The 19,623-nt window shown below is 40.3% G+C and overlaps 1 protein-coding gene across 2 annotated transcripts in view; it reads left to right on the forward strand.

Annotated features, from left to right (window-relative positions):
* Window positions 1-19,227, forward strand: part of SMYD3 (SET and MYND domain containing 3) — an 815,165-nt gene extending 795,938 nt beyond the window's left edge. For both annotated transcript variants that reach the window (XM_056567174.1, XM_056567173.1), the window contains exons 11-12: window positions 5,446-5,554; window positions 18,989-19,227. In XM_056567174.1, the coding sequence (XP_056423149.1) occupies window positions 5,446-5,554; window positions 18,989-19,090 (211 nt within the window). In that variant the 3' untranslated portion in view covers window positions 19,091-19,227. The remainder of the gene's footprint in view (window positions 1-5,445; window positions 5,555-18,988) is intronic.
* Window positions 19,228-19,623: the final 396 nt, after the last annotated feature.

Consider the following 19,623-nt stretch of genomic DNA (forward strand, 5'->3'; position numbering starts at 1 on the left):
GTACCTGAATTTAAGGTCCATTGATCAGGTCAATATATATATATATATATATATATATATATATATGTGTTGGAGAAAGACTGATATCAGTACTGATCCTATTGTTTCAAGAGAAATTGGCTTTGCTGTTTTCTACCAAAAAAGTAAAAATGGCAGCAATGAATTTCTTCTAACGCCATTTGTACTGACTTACAAATTTGTAAAAATTTCATATGCTACTTTAGTTTAGTTGGGTCCTTAAAGAGGATCTGACACCCCGTTCACCCACACTAAACCCAATAAACTTGAACAGCTTTACAAAGAGGGGTCACATATTGAAATCCATTGAGTATTTCTTGAGGTATGACACTGTAATCTGCCTGCTGCATTTCACAGCTCTGCACAATGGAGGCAGATAGCTGGCTCACCCAGCTCCCCTGCCTCCTCCATATTCTCTGTCCGACCTGCCATTGTCATTAATATACCAATGAATGCCGCGGTTGAGTGCACAGAGAGGAGAACACTCACCAGTGGCATTCATTAGCATATTAATAATGGGGGCAGTGATTTGGCTGCGCAATGCTGCAGGAAAACTACATTGCCATAACTCAGGAAAAACTCGACAGATTTAACTAAGTGACCCCTCTTTGTAAAGCTGTTCACCCACATTATAACCCAGTTTATTGGGTTTAGTGCGGGTAAACAGGTTGTCAGATTCTCTTTAAAGGAATGGTTCATGATTAGAAAAACATGGCTGCTTTCTTTCATAAACAATCCTATACCTCTCCACTGCTTGTATATGATGTTACAGTTTTGCCTCATTCATTTTAGTGGAGATAAGGCTGCAAAGGCTATGTTCATGTTGTCATTGTTGTGTCTGTTGTAAACAGAAATCATAGCACAGTGGACACCGCTGGTGCCCAATGGATCCCATAGAGTTTAATGGGGTCTATTAACCCATGGTTCAACCAGTATGTCCATTTTTCTTGCAAGCGATGCTATATTTCTCATTAAATTTTACAGAATCTGTGATTTATGCTGTAAACAGAGCCCTAGACACATGTAGAAATAGCCAAGGCACATATAACCCTGTTTTCTTCTAATGTCTATTCACATAGATTTGATGCACAGGATTTCAGTCATTTAGTTTACATTGAAATCAACAGCATAGAATCCTGTGCATCAAATCTGGACAGGTTACTGTACATGTGAAATGCCACTTAAGCTAGTGGAAATAACTATTGTACATTAGAAATAAGGATAACTGTACAAATTGGTAACATTTACATTGTGATATTGATTGTGAAAATCTAAACTCATGTGCATGTATAAATAACACTTAGGCTAGAATCTTACACATCGGTGCTGTCACATGGTTTTGTTTTGGGCCAAAAATGCTGTAGCTAGAAGTTAGCTGGAAGTCAGTAAGGAAATATGAAACGTCATACCTGCATTACATTTTTTTTTTTGGGGGTGGGGGTGGGGGGGAGGCGTCTTTTCTTTAGTGGCGTTCGGTGTCTCAGCTTTTCAAAATCACAATTGTGTTGCCTTCCCCAAAATATTCAAGAAAATATGCATGTGTTCATTATGTACAATAAGACAAGTGCAGGGGGAAAAGAAGCCACAAAAAGACCTGTACTTCTACTTTTTGTCGGAAAAAAAACACATTATGGAGGAAAATAATAGGTGGTAGATTGTAGTGGGGGTTTTCCAGGGGGAAAAAAAGCCAACAGCACAATTTGTGTTTTATCGAAGCCTTACAGTTCTTTTATGTTGAGTGTGATATTTCACAAGACCATGCAGTTATTAAGATCTCTAGATTCACATGAATCAATTCTTAATTTTTGTATGAAATTCATATTTTCACAATCTGCTTATTCTAACTTCCACATCATTGTTTAATAACAACTTATCCATTTGCTTTGCCAACATTTCTGTGGTTCACTATACATAAGCATCAGCACAAAAACTGCATACAAAGAGAAGCACTGAAGCTTGATATTTTCATTAGGAGTGAATAATATATCCCTGTATATGCAGAAAAATATAGGTCTTGCAGTCTAATGTCCCTATCTCCAAGACATGTAGGCTCTATTTCATAGGAGGGCAAATAACCAATGATTAAAATCAGTGTTCTTGGGATCTGGGAGAAATATGAAGTGAAGTAAAGGAATGCCCCCCCCCGAATTATGGAGAGAACATAATTAATGCAGGTATTGATTTAGTTCCAATTAAATCTCACATTCTACTGTGCAGTATGTGTAATACATAGATAAGAAGAAAGATAGATCAATGTTAGGCAAACACAAAAAATAACCCAATAGGAGAAACCTTTATATGTCTTTAACTTACTTTTAAGGGTTTTCCGGGGAAATATTGGCTTTGTCCTCAATGTTCTTTGCATCTTTCTTCTTCCCATGACAAGGGAACTGTCCCTTAGCTAATCACTGCCAGCAGATGGGGCCCACCTTACCCAGGGCTGTGCTGCACTAAATACTCCGACTGAATACACCCCATTAGGGTGATTCCCCAAGAATCATAATTTTTTATGCAGATCTGTCGTAATTACGCAGCAGAAGCTGCATGTGTTACATGATGATTTAGTTGCAGATTCACACTTTACACATAAAACGTGGTGAAGTAAATCACAAATTCACCACATGATGAGTGTGCTTTGGGTGCAGATCTGCGAGTAGAATTCATAGCTGTTCTGCCCATGTGGATTCATCCAAAGGGGAAATTGATTTTCTCCAGACCAAAACTTAGGGGCAGCATCTACATAAAATGTATCATATTTTTGTACTCCCCGAAGTACTGTCCCCCTCAACACTGCTGTCCTAGGCACAGGCCCATGGGTACCTAATGGCCCTGCCTCACCAGATCAGCTCAGCAGGCTGTTCCCACATGAATGGGATGTCATAAGAAGAAGCAGAGAGCATCAGGGATCGAATGGTGTTTGAGCGACAGCAGTGGGAGATTGGGGTAGGTGAGTATAATTTCTTTTTGTAGCACCATTGATGCATTTATTTAAAAAAAAATGTCACTGAAAAAATCCTGTAACTCTCTTGTTCCCTAAAATATTTACTTAGTATCCATGGTTCAGAGTTTCAAGGCTTCTCCTTTTGTTCCCACTTCAGGACATAATTTACATCCAGTATTTAAATAAATGCCCCAGTGCTAGAGTTTACAGGATCAACAGCAGGCAGGCAGAAATAATAATGAAAAAAAATAACAACAGTGCACTGATCAAACCATTTTGGACAGACTACTGCACCCTACTTTTTGCCCTGTGGCCTCAACATGTGAAGATACCCAACACGATAAGAGTTGTTACTACTCACTTCCCAGACTTAATTCCAGTTTGATAATGAATCTTACAATTTTACTAGAATTGTTCTTAGGACTTCTTTTTCTGTACCCTCTGCATTGGGCCAATGATGTGATGTTCGAAAAGGAAATCACAATTTTACTGCAATGTTCTACTCATATATCTATTTTCTTCTACTTGAAATCTTATGTATCCAAGGATATAGCCACTAAAACAATATCGACAATACAGTTTACCTAAAGACAGAATGGACGTTTATTGCTCAGATTAACAAGAGCGCAATCATAATTAATTTATCAGGTAAGAAAAATGAGCCAGTTTCCCTGGAAAATAAATGGACAGATGGATAATAAATGCTAGAATAAAATGTCTACATTCCGAAGGATATTGTGATTGTAAAACAGATTTCTATGACTGCCTACAGTTGCAGACAGGAATGTTCTTAATTTTTTTTTTCTACTGTTCATTTTACAACTGATCTTATTTCTAAAAGTCTGATTTGTTCATTAAATACTACTATTTATGGTTTTGGTGGTGTAGATGTTTGGGTTTCTTTGTTTTTGAACTATCCATAGATAGTATAGATTGTTGGAACCCTTTGAACTGGACTCAAAGGGGTACTCCACACCTAAACATCTTATCCCCTATCCAAAGGAAAGAGGATAAGATGTCTGAACGCAGGGGTCCGGTGCGGCACCCCAGTCATCAGGTGCATGGAGCGTACTCCGTTCCATGCCAGATCATGGGCACCCACAGCCGCCATGCCCATGTCTAAAGGAGGAGCCATCATGTACTAGCCATCATGTCCCCTACCATAGTCATGAATGGAGGGGGTGTGGTGTGACAACACAAACATGGAAGCTCCAAGATTGCAGGGGTCTTAGAAGCCGGACCCCCTGTGATTAGACATCTTACCCCCTATCCTTTGGACTAGGGACAAAGTTCCCCTTTAAGCTAGGTCTGCTTATAATTTGAATAATTCTTTTAAATAACATGCTATGACTTTGAAGAGGAAATGCAAAGTAGCCTTCTCCAGTAAAGGAAAGAGAAATCTGTACAAGTCAAGCTTGGCCATAAGCTCTCAAAAGATTGAGCTACTTATCTGTAGACAGCTTTTTCATGGTTCTTGCCTTTCTTCAGGACAAAGCAGGGTGCTACATATTATAGAGCCCCTGTACACTGACTAAGCAGTAGAAGTCTAATACTAGGAGCCTTGGTAGTAGTATATGTTTGAAAATATGGATACAAATTGGGATTAGGTATTTCCTATTTATTAGATCCTAAGTCTATGTATGGCAGTATGGCCTTCCAGTTGCTGGTCAAACACAATTAGTTACTAGTATGGCTTACAGGAACCATGAGATGAGATATTGTGGGCTTCTTTACAGCTGCACTGCATATAGACCCTAACTGGCTAATAATGTATACACAGATATATTGCAAGGTGCTAACAGCCTGGTCTCCCTGAACCCTTGTTCCAGGCTGTCTAAAATCAACAACTCAATTGGATATAAAAACAATTTACACAGCATAAATTACATATATACTTTTACCATCTTCCTTAGACAATCAAATGAAAGGTGATGCTCGAGACTAGTGGGAAATAACCCTTTTCCAAATAAATGATGTCATTGGAATAACATACAATCTCCCAAGTGAAATAAACAAATTAACACTGTTTCCATTATAACGTATTATTATCATATATACACACATATCCCATCTACTGCTGGCTATGTCATTTGCATACTTCATATTTTAGACCATAGGTAAATGTACAATTAAAGGTTTCCATTATTTAAAATAAGTCAGGATAATGTAAGGCTGGTAGGAGGCTGTGCCCTGAGTTTCATTTTAGTCCAAAAAAAAGAAGCTGCTCTCCGTAGGCATTAAAAACCTGCAAGGAAATATAATGGCTTCATAAAGTTGTTGGATCTAGCCCAAGTCCTCAATGGTGTCCACCTGGTGAATGCTGCTCATTCAGCAGAAAACCAGCCTATTATCATTGTTCTGAATAAGCTTATTTGTGTTCCCAATCCTCAATTTTGTACTAAGTGTGTAAAATTAGACATGTGGTATATCTAAACATAGTGGCTTTGTTAGGAAAGGAAAAATGAATTCTTTTTATTTCTTTTCAGCTTGTATTATTCAAATTACAATCCGGTACGGGCCATCCAGATAATGAGAGTGGGCAAGATCCAGCTTCATCTGGGCAGGTTTCTTGAAGCTATGACAACCTTTAAGCAGGCGAGTATATCATGTTTGAATTATATTAAACAATTGTTAGTTGTTGTCACCAATTTTGTCGCATTTTAAAATACTGCATTCGGGACGGTTTTCTTTATATGTCACTGTCTACCAAATTCACTTTGGGACACATAAGGCCTTTTTAATGTTTCAAGTCAGGAGCTCTGTGTTGGAAGGATTTCCTGATCGACATTTTTCCTGTATGTCTTTAAATACAGATCACTAAGACATAACAGGGCATAAGATCACAGTTATCAGTGATCTGTATACAGGAAAGTGTAGAGAAGAGACAGATTGTGCGCTCTGAACGCGTAGATATGGATGAATTCTGCACTCTGGAGCACAGAGCCTCAATATGGTCCTAGCTGAAAAATAATTGTTTCAAATCCCTGTCACAGTTCTTTGTAACAGCTGGTATAGCTATAGGTGATGCCATGGTAGCAGTTACACCAGGGCCCAGGAGGTTAAAAAGAAGCCAAAGTCCGGAAGACACAAGGACTTTGAATCTTAAACAGCCTAATGTGCTACACACCAGAACCAGCTCTCACCTCTTGCTTGCAGCAAGATACTTCGGCAAGGACAAACCCAGAGTAGGGCCGAACAAAATGTAGAGAACCAAAAAGGAACATCCTGCTCAGGAATCTTGATAAAACTAGAATTTTTTCTCTAATAGTAGTCCACTAACTTGCAGGTACCCAAACACACAGGATCTGTTGGGTTTCAGTCTAAGAGACCTTAAAGGGTTACTCCACTCCCCAGCGTCCCGAACATTGAGTTCCTGAACGCTGTGTGCGGGCTTCTGTGTTCATGCCCACCTACTCGTGACGTCACGCCCCTCATGTGACATCACGTCCCTCCCCCTCAATGTAAATCTATTGGAGGGGGCATGACAGCTGTCGCGCCCCCTTCCCATAGACTTTCATTGAGAGGCAGGCCGTGACATCACGAGGGGGCGGGCGTGAACACGGAAACCCGCACACAGCGTTAAGGAACTCAATGTTCCGGACACTGGGGAGCGGAGTAACCCTTTAATCATACATAGATCTGTTTAAGGTCGCTTAGACCGAAATACTTCCGATCCTAAGCTTTTTTGGACCTGTATGTTGGTGGACTACTATTTTTTATGATTTTCTAATAAATGTCAAGTTTTATCAATATTTCTGAGCTGGACATTCCTTTTTATTTCTCTACAAGTACTTTAAATGGTACATGGAAGTTGATGGCACTGTTTCATTTGAGAGGCAGGTGCTTTGGAACCATGACTAAGGGTGCCTAGATGTCGCGTTGGTGTTACAGCTGTCCTGTAATTTCTGTAAGTGCACAACTTTAATAAAAGAAGTCTGTGATTTTACTTGCAATTGCTGCATCCAAGTTGCATTCTTTTAAAACTTTAAGCTCTGCGTGTGATTAATGCCCTACCAGCTGATGGCACTGTGTGCAGGAATATTCAGCAGCATTAAAGAGGGAGCATAGAATACTATTTATCTAATCCGCTCTGTTAGCCCTTTAATTTACACTCATCTGAGAAGAAGAAATTAAAAAATTTTTATTGATGGTTCTACAATATTATAATGCTTTGAATAATATTTCTTCTATCAAGCTAGTTACCTTCCCTTATATCCAAAATTGTTAAAACAGCAACTTTCCAATTAGCTGTCTGTATAATATTTTACCTGTACAAAAGCTTTGTAACAGATGAGGTTCTTTTATATTAAAGGGGTACTCCCCTGGAAAATGTTTTTTTTTTAATCAACTGGTGCCAGAAAGTTAAACAGATTTGTAAATTACGTTTAAAAATCTTAATCCTTCTAGTACTTATCAGATTCCATTTGCTCCACAGGAAGTTCTTTTCTTTTAGAATTTCATTTCTTTCTGACCACAATGCTCTCTGCTTGTCACGATTCGGCTGGCTGGAGGTGGATCCTCTGTGCCAGAGAGGGATTGGCGTGGACCGTGTTGGTGGACCGGTTCTAAGTTGCTACTGGTATTCACCAGAGCCCGCCGCAAAGCGGGATGGTCTTGCAGCGGCGGTAGCAACCAGGTCGTATCCACCAACAACGGCTCAACCTCTCTGACTGCTGAAGATAGGGGCGGTACAAGGGAGGAGACAATAGCAAGGTCGGACGTAGCAGAAGGTCAGGGCAGGCAGCAAGGATCGTAGTCAGGGGCAATGGCAGGAGGTCTGGAACACAGGCTAGGAACACACAAGGGAACGCTATTACTGGCACAATGGCAACAAGATCCGGCGAGGGAGTGCAGGGGAAGTGAGGTATAAGTAGGGAGTGCACAGATGATAACACTGATTAGGCCTGCTGCGCCAATCAGTGGCGCAGTGGCCCTTTAAATTGCAGAGACCCGGCGCGCGCGCGCCCAACGTCGCGAATCGCATCCCGGCTGGGAGAGATATTGCAGCGCACCCGGTCAGCAGGTCTGACCGGGGCGCTGCGAATGAGAGGATGCTGCGAGCGCTCCGGGGAGGAGCGGGGACCCGGAGCGCTCGGCGTAACACTGCTGACATCTCTGTTTATTTTGAGAACTATCCAGAGTAGGAGCAAATCCCCATAGCAAACCTCTCCTGTTCCAGACAGTTCCTAAAATGGATAGAAGTGTCAGCAGAGAGCACTGTGGTCAGACTTGAAAAGGAAATTCAAAAATAAAATAACTTCCTGTGGAGCAAATAGAAGCTGCTACGTGCTAGAAGAATTAAGATTTTTAAATAGAAGTAATTTACCCTAACCAAATTTTAGAAAAAGCTTACCAAAAAGCCAATAGAGCAGATCGATTCTAGATGTTAAATAATTCAGCTTACAAAAATAAAACGAAATAAAAGAATAGAATACAGAGAGACAGTAATGACCAACGGTTTTGTTTCACATTTGATTTTAGTCCCATGGCAGATCAGGTAAAAAAGGCTATACAAAGGAACTGGTATTTAGTGCAAAAAGATCCCGTTTTAAGCCAGTTCACACAAAAGAAACCACTCATTGCGTTTAAACGAGTTCCCAATATAGGAGATATGATAACTCGTAGTTGATTTCAGACAGAGAAATCTAATTGGTTGAGCAGTGGGACCCCTGTAGGAAATTTTAGATGCAAGGGTTGTAATTGGTGTAACAACTTGCTACAAGGAAGAGGTTATAATATAGGAGGACATTTCGTACAAGTCAAAGACTTCATATGCTGCCGGACGGATTTTGTTATATATGCATTAATGTGCGATTGTGGTCGGTTTTATGTGGGTAACACACACATTTTAGGGAACATTTATATTCCCTGAAATCTGAAAAGGGTTCTCCTAGAGTAATGCAACACTTTAATGAAATTCATGAAGGTAACCCGGCAGCAATGAAGTTCATTGGAATACAGACGTAGCCACATGATCCTCTTGACAACGCTGTAGCCACAGCGAAACATGTCGAGGGTTCATGTTCATGTTTTGCAGGTACTACAGCTCCCAGCATGGAGCAGAGTGTGCTCCATGTTGTGAGCAGTAGTACCTGCAGTTAAGGACAGATCACAGCAGGTATCACTCCTGATACCCGATGCAATAGTTCTTTCTAGATGCGAGAAAGCCGCCTGCATCTATACATTATACAGGACGATCGCAGCAGATGTCAGGAGTGACACCCGGGGCGATCTGTCTATTAGCACAGGCGCTACTACTCCCATTGTGGAACAGTCTGTTCCATGCTGGGAGTATTAGTACTACCTAAAAAAATTTAAGAAAAAGAGGAAAAAAAGTGAAACACACACACACTTTTTTAAACACATTATTAAAATACATTACTAATAAAAATTTGCTGAGAATTTATTCGGATCGAATTGGTTTATCTTTTTTTTTTTCATTCGGCGAATCGGCCAAATCTAATTTTTCTAAAATTTGCTCATCTCTAGTACCAAGCAATTGTCTTTCTGGAGACATACAGTATGTGCAATAGTGACCAACAGAAAGTCCGCTTAATTGCACCCTGTATACCAAAGAAACTCGCCCTTCAGCACTTTTGAGAGTTGAAACTTTGCAGGATCAGCATCCTTTAAATGTCCCAGATGCTATTACTATGAAATCTATGTTGATGTTAATATCCTGTAACATCTGTAGTATCGAAAAAAAACTAGAACTTGTTTATTCACCAGTTCACCAATGTCCATTTAATTAGAGAGGGAAAGGAGAGGGGAAAAGCTCACACATCATATTTGCCCATTATAGTGCCTCACCATACTGCTCTTATGCAGCTGTGAATTCTGGGTAATTACAGACGGTAATTGTGCCAGTTTTTCACAAAAATTTTATAAGCAGCAAAAACAGCTTCAATTAGTTTTAGGTGTTTTAATAGCAGTGAAAAGATGACAGTAATTATAATGGCCACTAAAAAGACTGTGCTTTGGCAATTACAACAAGAAGTTTCTGTGAATTATATCAGAAGACTACACATACAAAACATAAAACTTCATTAAGAAGAAAATAAATATTTGCTTACTATTTTCTCTTCTTCAGACTTGCAGAATTTCACAATTTCAGGGAATGAAGCACTCAGCTGCGTGCTACTCCACACTCATTCTCATGATCTTGGGGGTTTGATCACAAGGCTATGGTATCTCGATGGAATGCCTGCACGGAGAATCTCTGTGCGGACTTTTCTGCAAACTGTGGGCCATGGCATGTTTATGGATGGCACAAGAATGTGCCATCTCATAGACGGCTGCATTCCATGTGGAGTGCGCCGAACAATCTGCCATGGAATTTCCAGTATGTGCACAAGCAGCAGAATCTCTATGCCGAATTCCAAAGCGGAATCCGGGACAGAAATTCCGACGTGTCACCATGGCTTTAGACCCTGACCAATCAAACATTTTGTTAAAGGGGTACTCCGATGGAAACTTATAATTTTTTTTTTTTTAATCAACTGGTTCCAGAAAGTTAAACAGATTTTTAAACTACTTCTATTAAAAAATCTTCCAGTACTTATTAGCTGCTGAATACTACAGAGGAAATTCTTTTCTTTTTGGAACACAGAGCTCTCTGCTGACATCATGACCACAGTGCTCTCTGCTGACATCTTTGTCCATTTTAGGAACTGTCCAGAGAAGCATATGTTTACTATGGGGATTTTCTTCTACTCTGAACAGTTTTTAAAATGGACAGAGATGTCAGCAGAGAGCACTGTGGTCATGATTTCAGCAGAGAGTTCTGTGTTCCAAAAAGAAAAGAATTTCCTCTGCAGTATTCAGAAGCTAATAAGTACTGGAAGTATTAAGAATTTTTAATAGAAGTAATTTACAAATCTGTTTAACTTTCTGGCACCAGTTGATTAAAGAAAAAAGTTTTCCACCGGAGTGCCCCTTTAATGATGGGGACATTTTAACCGAACTCCTTGTCGATGGGATTTTAACCCCTTAATGACCATGGACGTATATTTACATCTGTGGCCGGCTCCCGTAATGTGAAGCGCTCAGAAGCTGAGCGTGCTTCGTATCTGCTGGGTCCCAGTTGCTATCAGCAACCAGGACCTGCGGCTAATACCGGACATCGCCGATCGGGCGTATGTCCGGTATTAGCCCTTTAGACACCACGATCAAAGTTGATTGCGGCATCTAAAATGGGAGAATACACTGCCAGTTAGCTCAGCGGAGCTGTTCGGGACCACATCAGTGAAATCACGGGATCCCGAACAGCTGAAAGGACAGCGGGAGTCTTCTTACCTTTCTCCTGGCTGTTTGATCGGCACTTGATTGCTCCAAGCCTGAGATCCAGGCTTGAGCAATCGACTGCCAATAACACTGATCAATGCTATGCTATGGTATAGCATTGATCAGTGTATTATATCAGTGTATTGCATGTTATAGTTCCTTATGGGGGCTATAACATTGCAAAAAAATTAATAAAAAAAAAGAGTTAATAAAAGTGATTTAACCCCTTCCTTAATAAAAGTTTGATGTAAAATAATGATGTAAAATAATCTAAATAAATTAACATATATGATATCGCCACATGCGTAAATGTCAGAACTCTAAAAATATATAATTAATTAAACTGCATGGTAAATGCTGTGCCCGTAAAAAAAATTCCAAAGTTCAAAATAGCGTATTTTATGGTCACTTTTTATACCATAAAAAATGTATAAAAAGCGATTAAAAAGTCCCATCAGAACAAAAAGGGTAACGATAAAAGCTTCAGATCACGTCACAGAAAATGAGCCCACATACCGCCCTTTATACGAAAAAATAAAAAAGTTATTGGAATCAGAAGAAGGCAATTTTAAACATACTAATTTTGGTGCATGTAGTTAAATCAAATTTTAAGTAGAAAAATAAAGAGAAACCTATATAAATTGGGTATCATAACTGTATGGACCTACAGAATAAACTTATCGTGTCATGAGCCCTGATCTGAATCCTTTCAAATATCTGTGAAAGGAACCAAAACATGCAGTCTGCAGAGGATACCTTTTAGGCTGGGATTCCACTGAGGTTTTTGCACTGCGTTTTTTAGGCTTAAAAACCACCGGAAAAACTGCCACTGTTTTTCCCTGCGTTTTGGCAGTTTTTCTGGCTTTTTTACCTTTGGAATTTGCCTTTATTCCCCAGCCCCTGCAGTCTATAAATCCCCAGCCCCTGCACTTTGTTATCCTCCCGTTCTCCCGTGCAGACATGCGTCCTCCGAAGGCAGAGCAGGGAGAGGGGAGATGAGGGGGGCATGTACCTCCACTCTTCCCTTGCTCTTCCTTTGCTCTGCCCTCCCACCCAAGCTCTAGCTTTGTAAATCTTTGGAGAGCTGAGGGGGGGGGGGGGGGGGGGGGTGCGGAGGCAAGTCTGCATGGGGCGCAAATTTCCATATCACACCGGCTGGAGTATAGTGCAGAGATGCGGAGTGCAGGAGAAAGCCGCTACGCATCTCTGCAATAGATAGGACGATCACAGCAGTTGTCAGGAGTGATGTCAGCTGTGATCTGTCCTTAACTGCAGGTACTACTACTCCCATCATGGAGCACACTCTGCTCCATGCTGGGAGTTGTAGTACCTGCATTAATAGACAGATCGCAGCGATTGTCACTCCTGATACCCGCTGTGATCCTCCTGTATAATGTATAGATGCAGCCGGCCGCTCTTCTATGGTCCCCTGCACTGTTCATATTTCCTACAGAGTTGTGATTGGCTGGAACCATCTGGCCAATCACAGCTCTCTGCGGGAAATATGAATAGGTGTATATGTATGGCAGTGCAGGGGACCATAGAAGAGCGGCAGCCGCATCTATAAATTATTCAGAAGGATTGCAACAGAACCCGGGGCGATCAGTCAATTAGTACATGTACTACTACTCCCATCATGGAACAGTGTGTTCCATGCTGTGAGTAGTAGTACTACCTAAAAAATAAAAAGTCAAAAACACACACTACATTTTTATTATTGTCGGCTACATTTTTATTGCCCTGCCCGCACTCATGAATTGATCCCTGTTTAAAAATTAATAAAAATGTTTTTATAAAAAAGATAAATTTTGTTAAATACTATTTTTTCCATCACCACTGTATTTTTTTTTATTATTATTGTTTTAATACCCTACAAAATTTTTATTAAAAAAAAGTATCAATTTTTAGGATCGCTAAAGTCCAAAAAAGAATAAAAAACGCCAGCAAAAATGCCAAAGTTAAAACCAACATGGCGTTTTTCTTGGCATTTTTGCTCTCCCATAGACTTCTATGGGAGGAAAACACCACGACTTCTGTGCAAAAAAGCCAAACTAGGTTTTGATGGGCGTTTTGGAAAACCGGCCTCTGAACCCAAAATAGCTGAAAAACGCCAAAGGGATTAAAAAAAACGCCAAACTGAAAAACACCAAGTGGATCTGGCATTTTTCAGTTTACTATTGACTTGCAGCTAACATCTGGACGCTGCGTTTTTTCTGCGAAAAAACAGTGCGGCAAAATGGGCGTTTTTTTATGGCGTTTTTGAAAATCCTCTGTGGAATTCCAGCCTTAAACCTAAGACAACAGGAGCAGTTTGCTAATGTGAAGTGGACCAATATCCCTGTAGACAAGTCCAGAAGTCTCATTGGGGTAGAGTTATCAAAACTTGTACAGGGAAAAATTGACCAGTTGCCCATAGCAACCAATCAGATTGCTTCTTTCATTTGTCAGAGACCTTTTCAATAAGGAAAGAAGTGAGCTGATTGGTTGCTATGGGTAACTGATCAACTTTTCCTCTGCACAGATTTTGGTAAATCTCCCCCATTGAATGTAAGGCTAGGTTTGCACACAGGTTTTCTTTTTTTTGTTTTTCTGGTGAAGAACCTATACTTCTCTTTACTGCTAGATCAACTTCTGACATTGGCTTAAAAACTGCTGTGTGGAAACCTAGTCTTACAGAAATTGTTGGATTTCAAAGACTGCCTTATAAGGTTGTGCAACAATCAATTAAATTCAGGAGCCATCATTTTTGTCCAGTTTCATCACTTTGTTTTTTTTTAATTATTCTGTTAAACCACAATTCAAAAGCAATGTCTGATTTTCATCAGTTAATTTTCAGGAATTTTTTATTCATTTTTACTTTTGTCAGTTTCAAGTTATTTCAGGGTCCGACCGCTGGAACCCCTCATGACCTCCTGTATGGGGACCCAGAACTGCCACAACTCTGCGTGGCTAATGCTTGTGTCGTTGACCTCACAAACAGCCCTCTCCATTCAGCTCTATGGTAGAGGGGGGGGGGGAGGGATGCACGAATGCTCCATCATCACCACTCCCATAGAGATTCATGGAGGGGGCGTGTTGGCTGCAGCCTCATCCTGCGGTTGACACGCCTCCTGCATGCGGAGAGTCGTGACAGCGCCGGGCCCCGTACAGGAGATCGCGGGGGGTCCCAGTGTTCGGACCCCGGCGATCAGACACTTATCCCCTATTCTGCAGATAGGGGATAAGTAGTCTAAGGCTGCAGTACTCCTTTAAATCTGTTTTGATCTTCTCCAAGTGACACAAGTACATGGTTCATAAGTATAACAAACCTCGTTCCTGTGATACATGTGTAGATTTAAAATATATACAAGGTATTCAGGAAATCAAATTTCCCCACAATCTAGGAAATTCAATTCATGTAGTAAAGTGTTGCTAGATACTACCATGTCATATCCACTATGTACTGTATGTTTCTGACAATCTCATTTAAAATCAATATCTGTCAAGTGTGCTCTGTGCGGACAAAGAACAATACAGGTTTTTGATGTTTTGTCTAGATTTCCTTATAAAATGTCTCAGAAAGCTATGGAAATATCTAACCGAGTCCTCATTAATAGAGTATAACCGCACCAGTGTCTCATTTAGTTCACAATTCCATTTCCCTGTAACAGACCTTGTGCCCATTCCACTGCATGTTCTCATTATGCAGAAAACTGCGCAAAGTCATTTGCTGTGTGAGTCACATCAGAACTCATTCATTTTAATCAGTCTGGGATAAAATACAAAGTACCAAAAGAGCCATCTTCTGCTTCCTACCATATGTGGATAGTGCAGTTCTAGCTAATCGTTTTTGGTTATCATAATCCAACATTGTGGTAATCAATCTGCATACTTTTATGTGCTTTTGTGCTTTTCAGCAGCCAGATTCACATTTCAGTGTAGAGAGGAGAAAAGGTGTTTTTTTTTTCGCTTTTTGTTGTGTTCACAAAGGATAATTTATTTTCAATCTTTTTTTATTTCCTCTAATCTGGAGGTATGAGAGATGTGCGTATTACATTGGGGCTCTATTTTAATGGAAACATAGCCTACAACTTGCTAAACATTTAGGCTACTTTGGCCACTGAGAACTTCAGTGATTTGCGTGTTACTCCACTAAGGTTTTCACACAAAAAAACACAAAAAAAAAAAAAAGAGTTAAACTAGCAGTTTGCTGGAAAGCCCACTGTATACAGTAGTGGTGCTTCTGCTCTCATGTTGTATTGAATGTCTGGGTGATACAGCTGAAGGAGAGGACAGTTTGTTGGCAGATTTCCTCCAATAAAAAGAAGCAAAGACATTTTTTTTTCTCATATTCCTAATTAATATTTTTATTATGTAGAAAATATTAAACGGGGTTGCATTTTCCTATTAAACAGTCTGACTCTTGTCAATGGTCTGTGTCTGGTATTGCAACTCAGTTCTATTGACTTGATTAGGGCTGGGCCCAGGGGTCACGTGCTGGGAAAAAAAGTGTGGGAACTCACGCTAGATTTCCACTTAAAGGGGTACTAGACATCTTATACCCTGTCCAAAGGATAGAGGATAAGATGTCTGATCCCGGGGGTCCCACTGCTGAGGACCCCCGCGTTCTCCCTGCTGCTTCCGGCTTTCGTTTAGAGCATTGGGTGCAGCGACAGAGGCTCATGACTCACGGTCACGGCCCCTCAATGCAAGTCTATTAGAGGGGGCGTGACAACTGTCACGCCCCCTCCCATAGACTTGCATTGAGGGGCATTACTGTGACGTCAAGAGCCTCTGTCCTGCATCACCAGTCATCCGGCACGGAGCGAAGTTTGCTCCGTTCCCTGGATGTCTGGGGTGCCGCAGCCGAGACCCCCGCGATCAGACATCTTATCCCCTATCCTTTGGATAGGGTAGAACATGTCTAGGGGCAGAGTAACCCTTTAAGGGCTAGTCCTGCAGGACTCCTGCTAATGGGAACTGTGTTCCTGCTGTGGTATTAGTGCAGGAACTCCCTTCCCATGAGTTCCTGCAGGACTTGAGCCCTGGCTGGGCCACAATACCACACATTGTCATGGGTGTTTGTAGAAAGTTTTCAAGGGGAGAGGCATAACTTTATTGGGGTACTCCAAAACTGTAAACATATTCTCCATCTGCAGGATAGGGAATAGGTGTCTGATGGGTGGGGGGGGGGGGGGGGTGTCCCAACGACCTCTAAAGGGAAGGGCTCAGAGGGAAAGCCGGAGATACCCGAGCACTGTAATTGGGTATCTCTGGCGCTTCCATAGTGCATACATAAATATGAGATAGATATATAGACAGATAGATATAAGATAGATAGATCCATACAATATCTCATACAAATTATTACACCTCTCACATTTTTGTAAATATTTTATTTATGTAAGAACTTTTCATGTAAGAACACTATAGAAATGACACTCTGCTACAATGTGAAGTAGTGAGTGCACAGTCTGCATAACAGTGTTTAACCCCTTAAGGACTCAGCCCATTTTGGCCTTAAGGACTAAGACAATTTAATTTTTACGTTTTCATTTTTTCCTCCTCGCCTTCTAAAAATCATAACTCTTTTATATTTTCATCCACAGACTAGTATGAGGGCTTATTTTTTGCGTGACCAGTTGTCCTTTGTAATGACATCACTCATTATATCATAAAATGTATGGCGCAACCAAAAAACACTATTTTTGTGGGGAAATTAAAACGAAAAACGCAATTTTGCTAATTTTGGAAGGTTTTGTTTTCACGCCGTACAATTTCTGGTAAAAATGACATGTGTTCTTTATTCTGAGGGTCAATACGATTAAAATGATACCCATTATTATATACTTTTATATTATTGTTGCGCTTAAAAAAAATCACAAACTTTTTAACCAAATTAGTACGTTTATAATCCCTTTATTTTGATGACCTATAACTTTTTTATTTTTCAGTATAAGCGGCGGTATGGGGGCTCATTTTATGCGCCATGATCTGTACTTTTTTTTGATACCACATTTGTATATAAAAAACTTTTAATACATTTTTTATAATTTTTTTTTTAATAAAATGTATTAAAAAAGTAGGAATTTTGGACTTTTTAAAATTTTTTTCGTTCACGCCGTTCACCGTACGGGATCATTAACATTTTATTTTAATAGTTCGGACATTTACGCACGCGGCGATACCAAATATGTCTATAAAAAATGTTTTTTACGCTTTTTGGGGGTAAAATAGGAAAAAACTGACGTTTTACTTTTTTATTGGGGGAGGGGATTTTTCACTTTTTTTTTACTTTTACATTTTTTTACATTTTTTTTTACACTTGAATAGTCCCCATAGGGGACTATTCATAGCAATACCATGATTGCTAATACTGATCTGTTCTATGTATAGGACATAGAACAGATCAGTATTATCGGTCATCTCCTGCTCTGGTCTGCTCGATCACAGACCAGAGCAGGAGACGCCGGGAGCCGCACGGAGGAAGGTGAGGGGACCTCCGTGCGGCGTTATGAATGATCGGATCCCCGCAGCAGCGCTGCGGGCGATCCGATCGTTCATTTTAATCGCGAACTCCCGCAGATGCCGGGATCTGTATTGATCCCGGCACCTGAGGGGTTAATGGCGGACGACCGCGAGATCGCGGGCGTCGGCCATTGCCGGCGGGTCCCTGGCTGCGATTAGCAGCCGGGATCAGCCGCGCATGACACGGGCATCGCTCCGATGCCCGCGGTTATGCTTAGGACGTAAATGTACGTCCTGGTGCGTTAAGTACCACCTCACCAGGACGTACATTTACGTCCTGCGTCCTTAAGGGGTTAAAGGGGTTATTCACCTTAAGGTGATTTTAAAATGTACATGCCAGACAGTAATGGACATGCATAGGAAGGATCCGTGCTTGCCTTGGAGCTAAATGGCTATGTTTTGAGATTACCATAATGCTGTGGCTAGCTTTTTGTGAACAGGATATTTCCTGTTTGAGTTCGTTTTCTAACTACAAATCCCATAGTTCCTTGTTTCTAAGTGTGAGTTAATTTTTCTACCTCGCACACATCAGCCATGCCACCATTAAAACACACCTGTACTGTCTTCAATGTAATAGACCAGTGTTTTCTGACCAGGGTGCCTTCAGCTATTGCAAATTATTGCAGAATGATCTCCCACCCAGTGGTCACTCCACTCAATGAAGCCAAGACAGGCTCCCTCTGAACACCTGACTAGTGAGGTAATGTCTCAGCTGCAGTGCAACCTGGGAAAATCTGAGACTACACTCATTTTGTATGCTGTTAAAAATAAATGTAATGGCAAAAATCACAGAAGAATTGCGAGACCTCCATGAAACACAGGTACAGACACTACTATATTATGAACTACACTTACATTACAGCCCCTGTAGCACAGTCAAATAATAATAAAAAAATCCTGTTAACCCCTTTAATGTTGTTGTCCCCTCAAAAAAGAGAGAGATAGATAGATATTCTCCTACCTGTCACAGGTGAAAGGGAGCAGACAACTTTTCTTCTCTGTACTGAGCACTGGTGGGGAGGTGCAGAATGTGAGGACCAAAGGTACAGCACCTAAAACGTTCCCACCAGGGAACTGGTACAGTCTTTATATAATTAATACCATTATTTGCTGAAATCAAAATAGAATTTTTTTAAATTATATTTTCTTTATTGCAATCTGCACATAAAATACAATAAAGACACTTTGAAAAAAGATATTATTACATTCAATTATCCAATTTTTTTTATTGTCTTTCAGGTTTTTGAGATCGTGAAAGTTACACATGGAAGAGACAGTGGGTTGACAAAAGATTTGTTGGAGCTATTAGGAGAATGTGAGATGGAAATGAATGCAACATAAAGAAAACCCTTCAAATATCCCCTTATACAAAAAAGTATTGTCTGTTCCTACCTTTATTCAGTTTCTTTGCATATGTAGAGTATTGTCATTACCTTTATGAATGTTACTACTCAAAATAAAACTACTATACTTAACAATCTTTTTTATATTTATCACTAGTACTTGATATTCTAGGATACTTGTTTTTTTGTTGTTATTGTGTTCTTAGGAGAGTTAGGCCTCTGTTGGGTGTCATATGATTTTTTGAGTGCAGTATTTATGAATAGTGTTGAGCGGCATAGGCCATATTCGAATTCGCGAATATTCGCGAATATATGGACGAATATTCGTTATATATTCGCGAATATTCGCATATTCGTAATATTCTCGTTTTATTTTCGCATATGCGAAAAATTTGCGTATGCGAAAATTAACATATGCGACAATTTCGCATGTGCGAAAATTAGCATATGCAAATTTTCGCATGTGCGAAAAAACGCACACCTGTCTCACACAGTAGTATTAGAGCCTTCTTTGTACCACACAAGCTGGAA

The sequence above is a fragment of the Hyla sarda genome, chromosome 3, assembly GCF_029499605.1.
Source record: "Hyla sarda isolate aHylSar1 chromosome 3, aHylSar1.hap1, whole genome shotgun sequence".
In the NCBI taxonomy this organism is placed as follows: Eukaryota; Metazoa; Chordata; class Amphibia; order Anura; family Hylidae; genus Hyla; species Hyla sarda.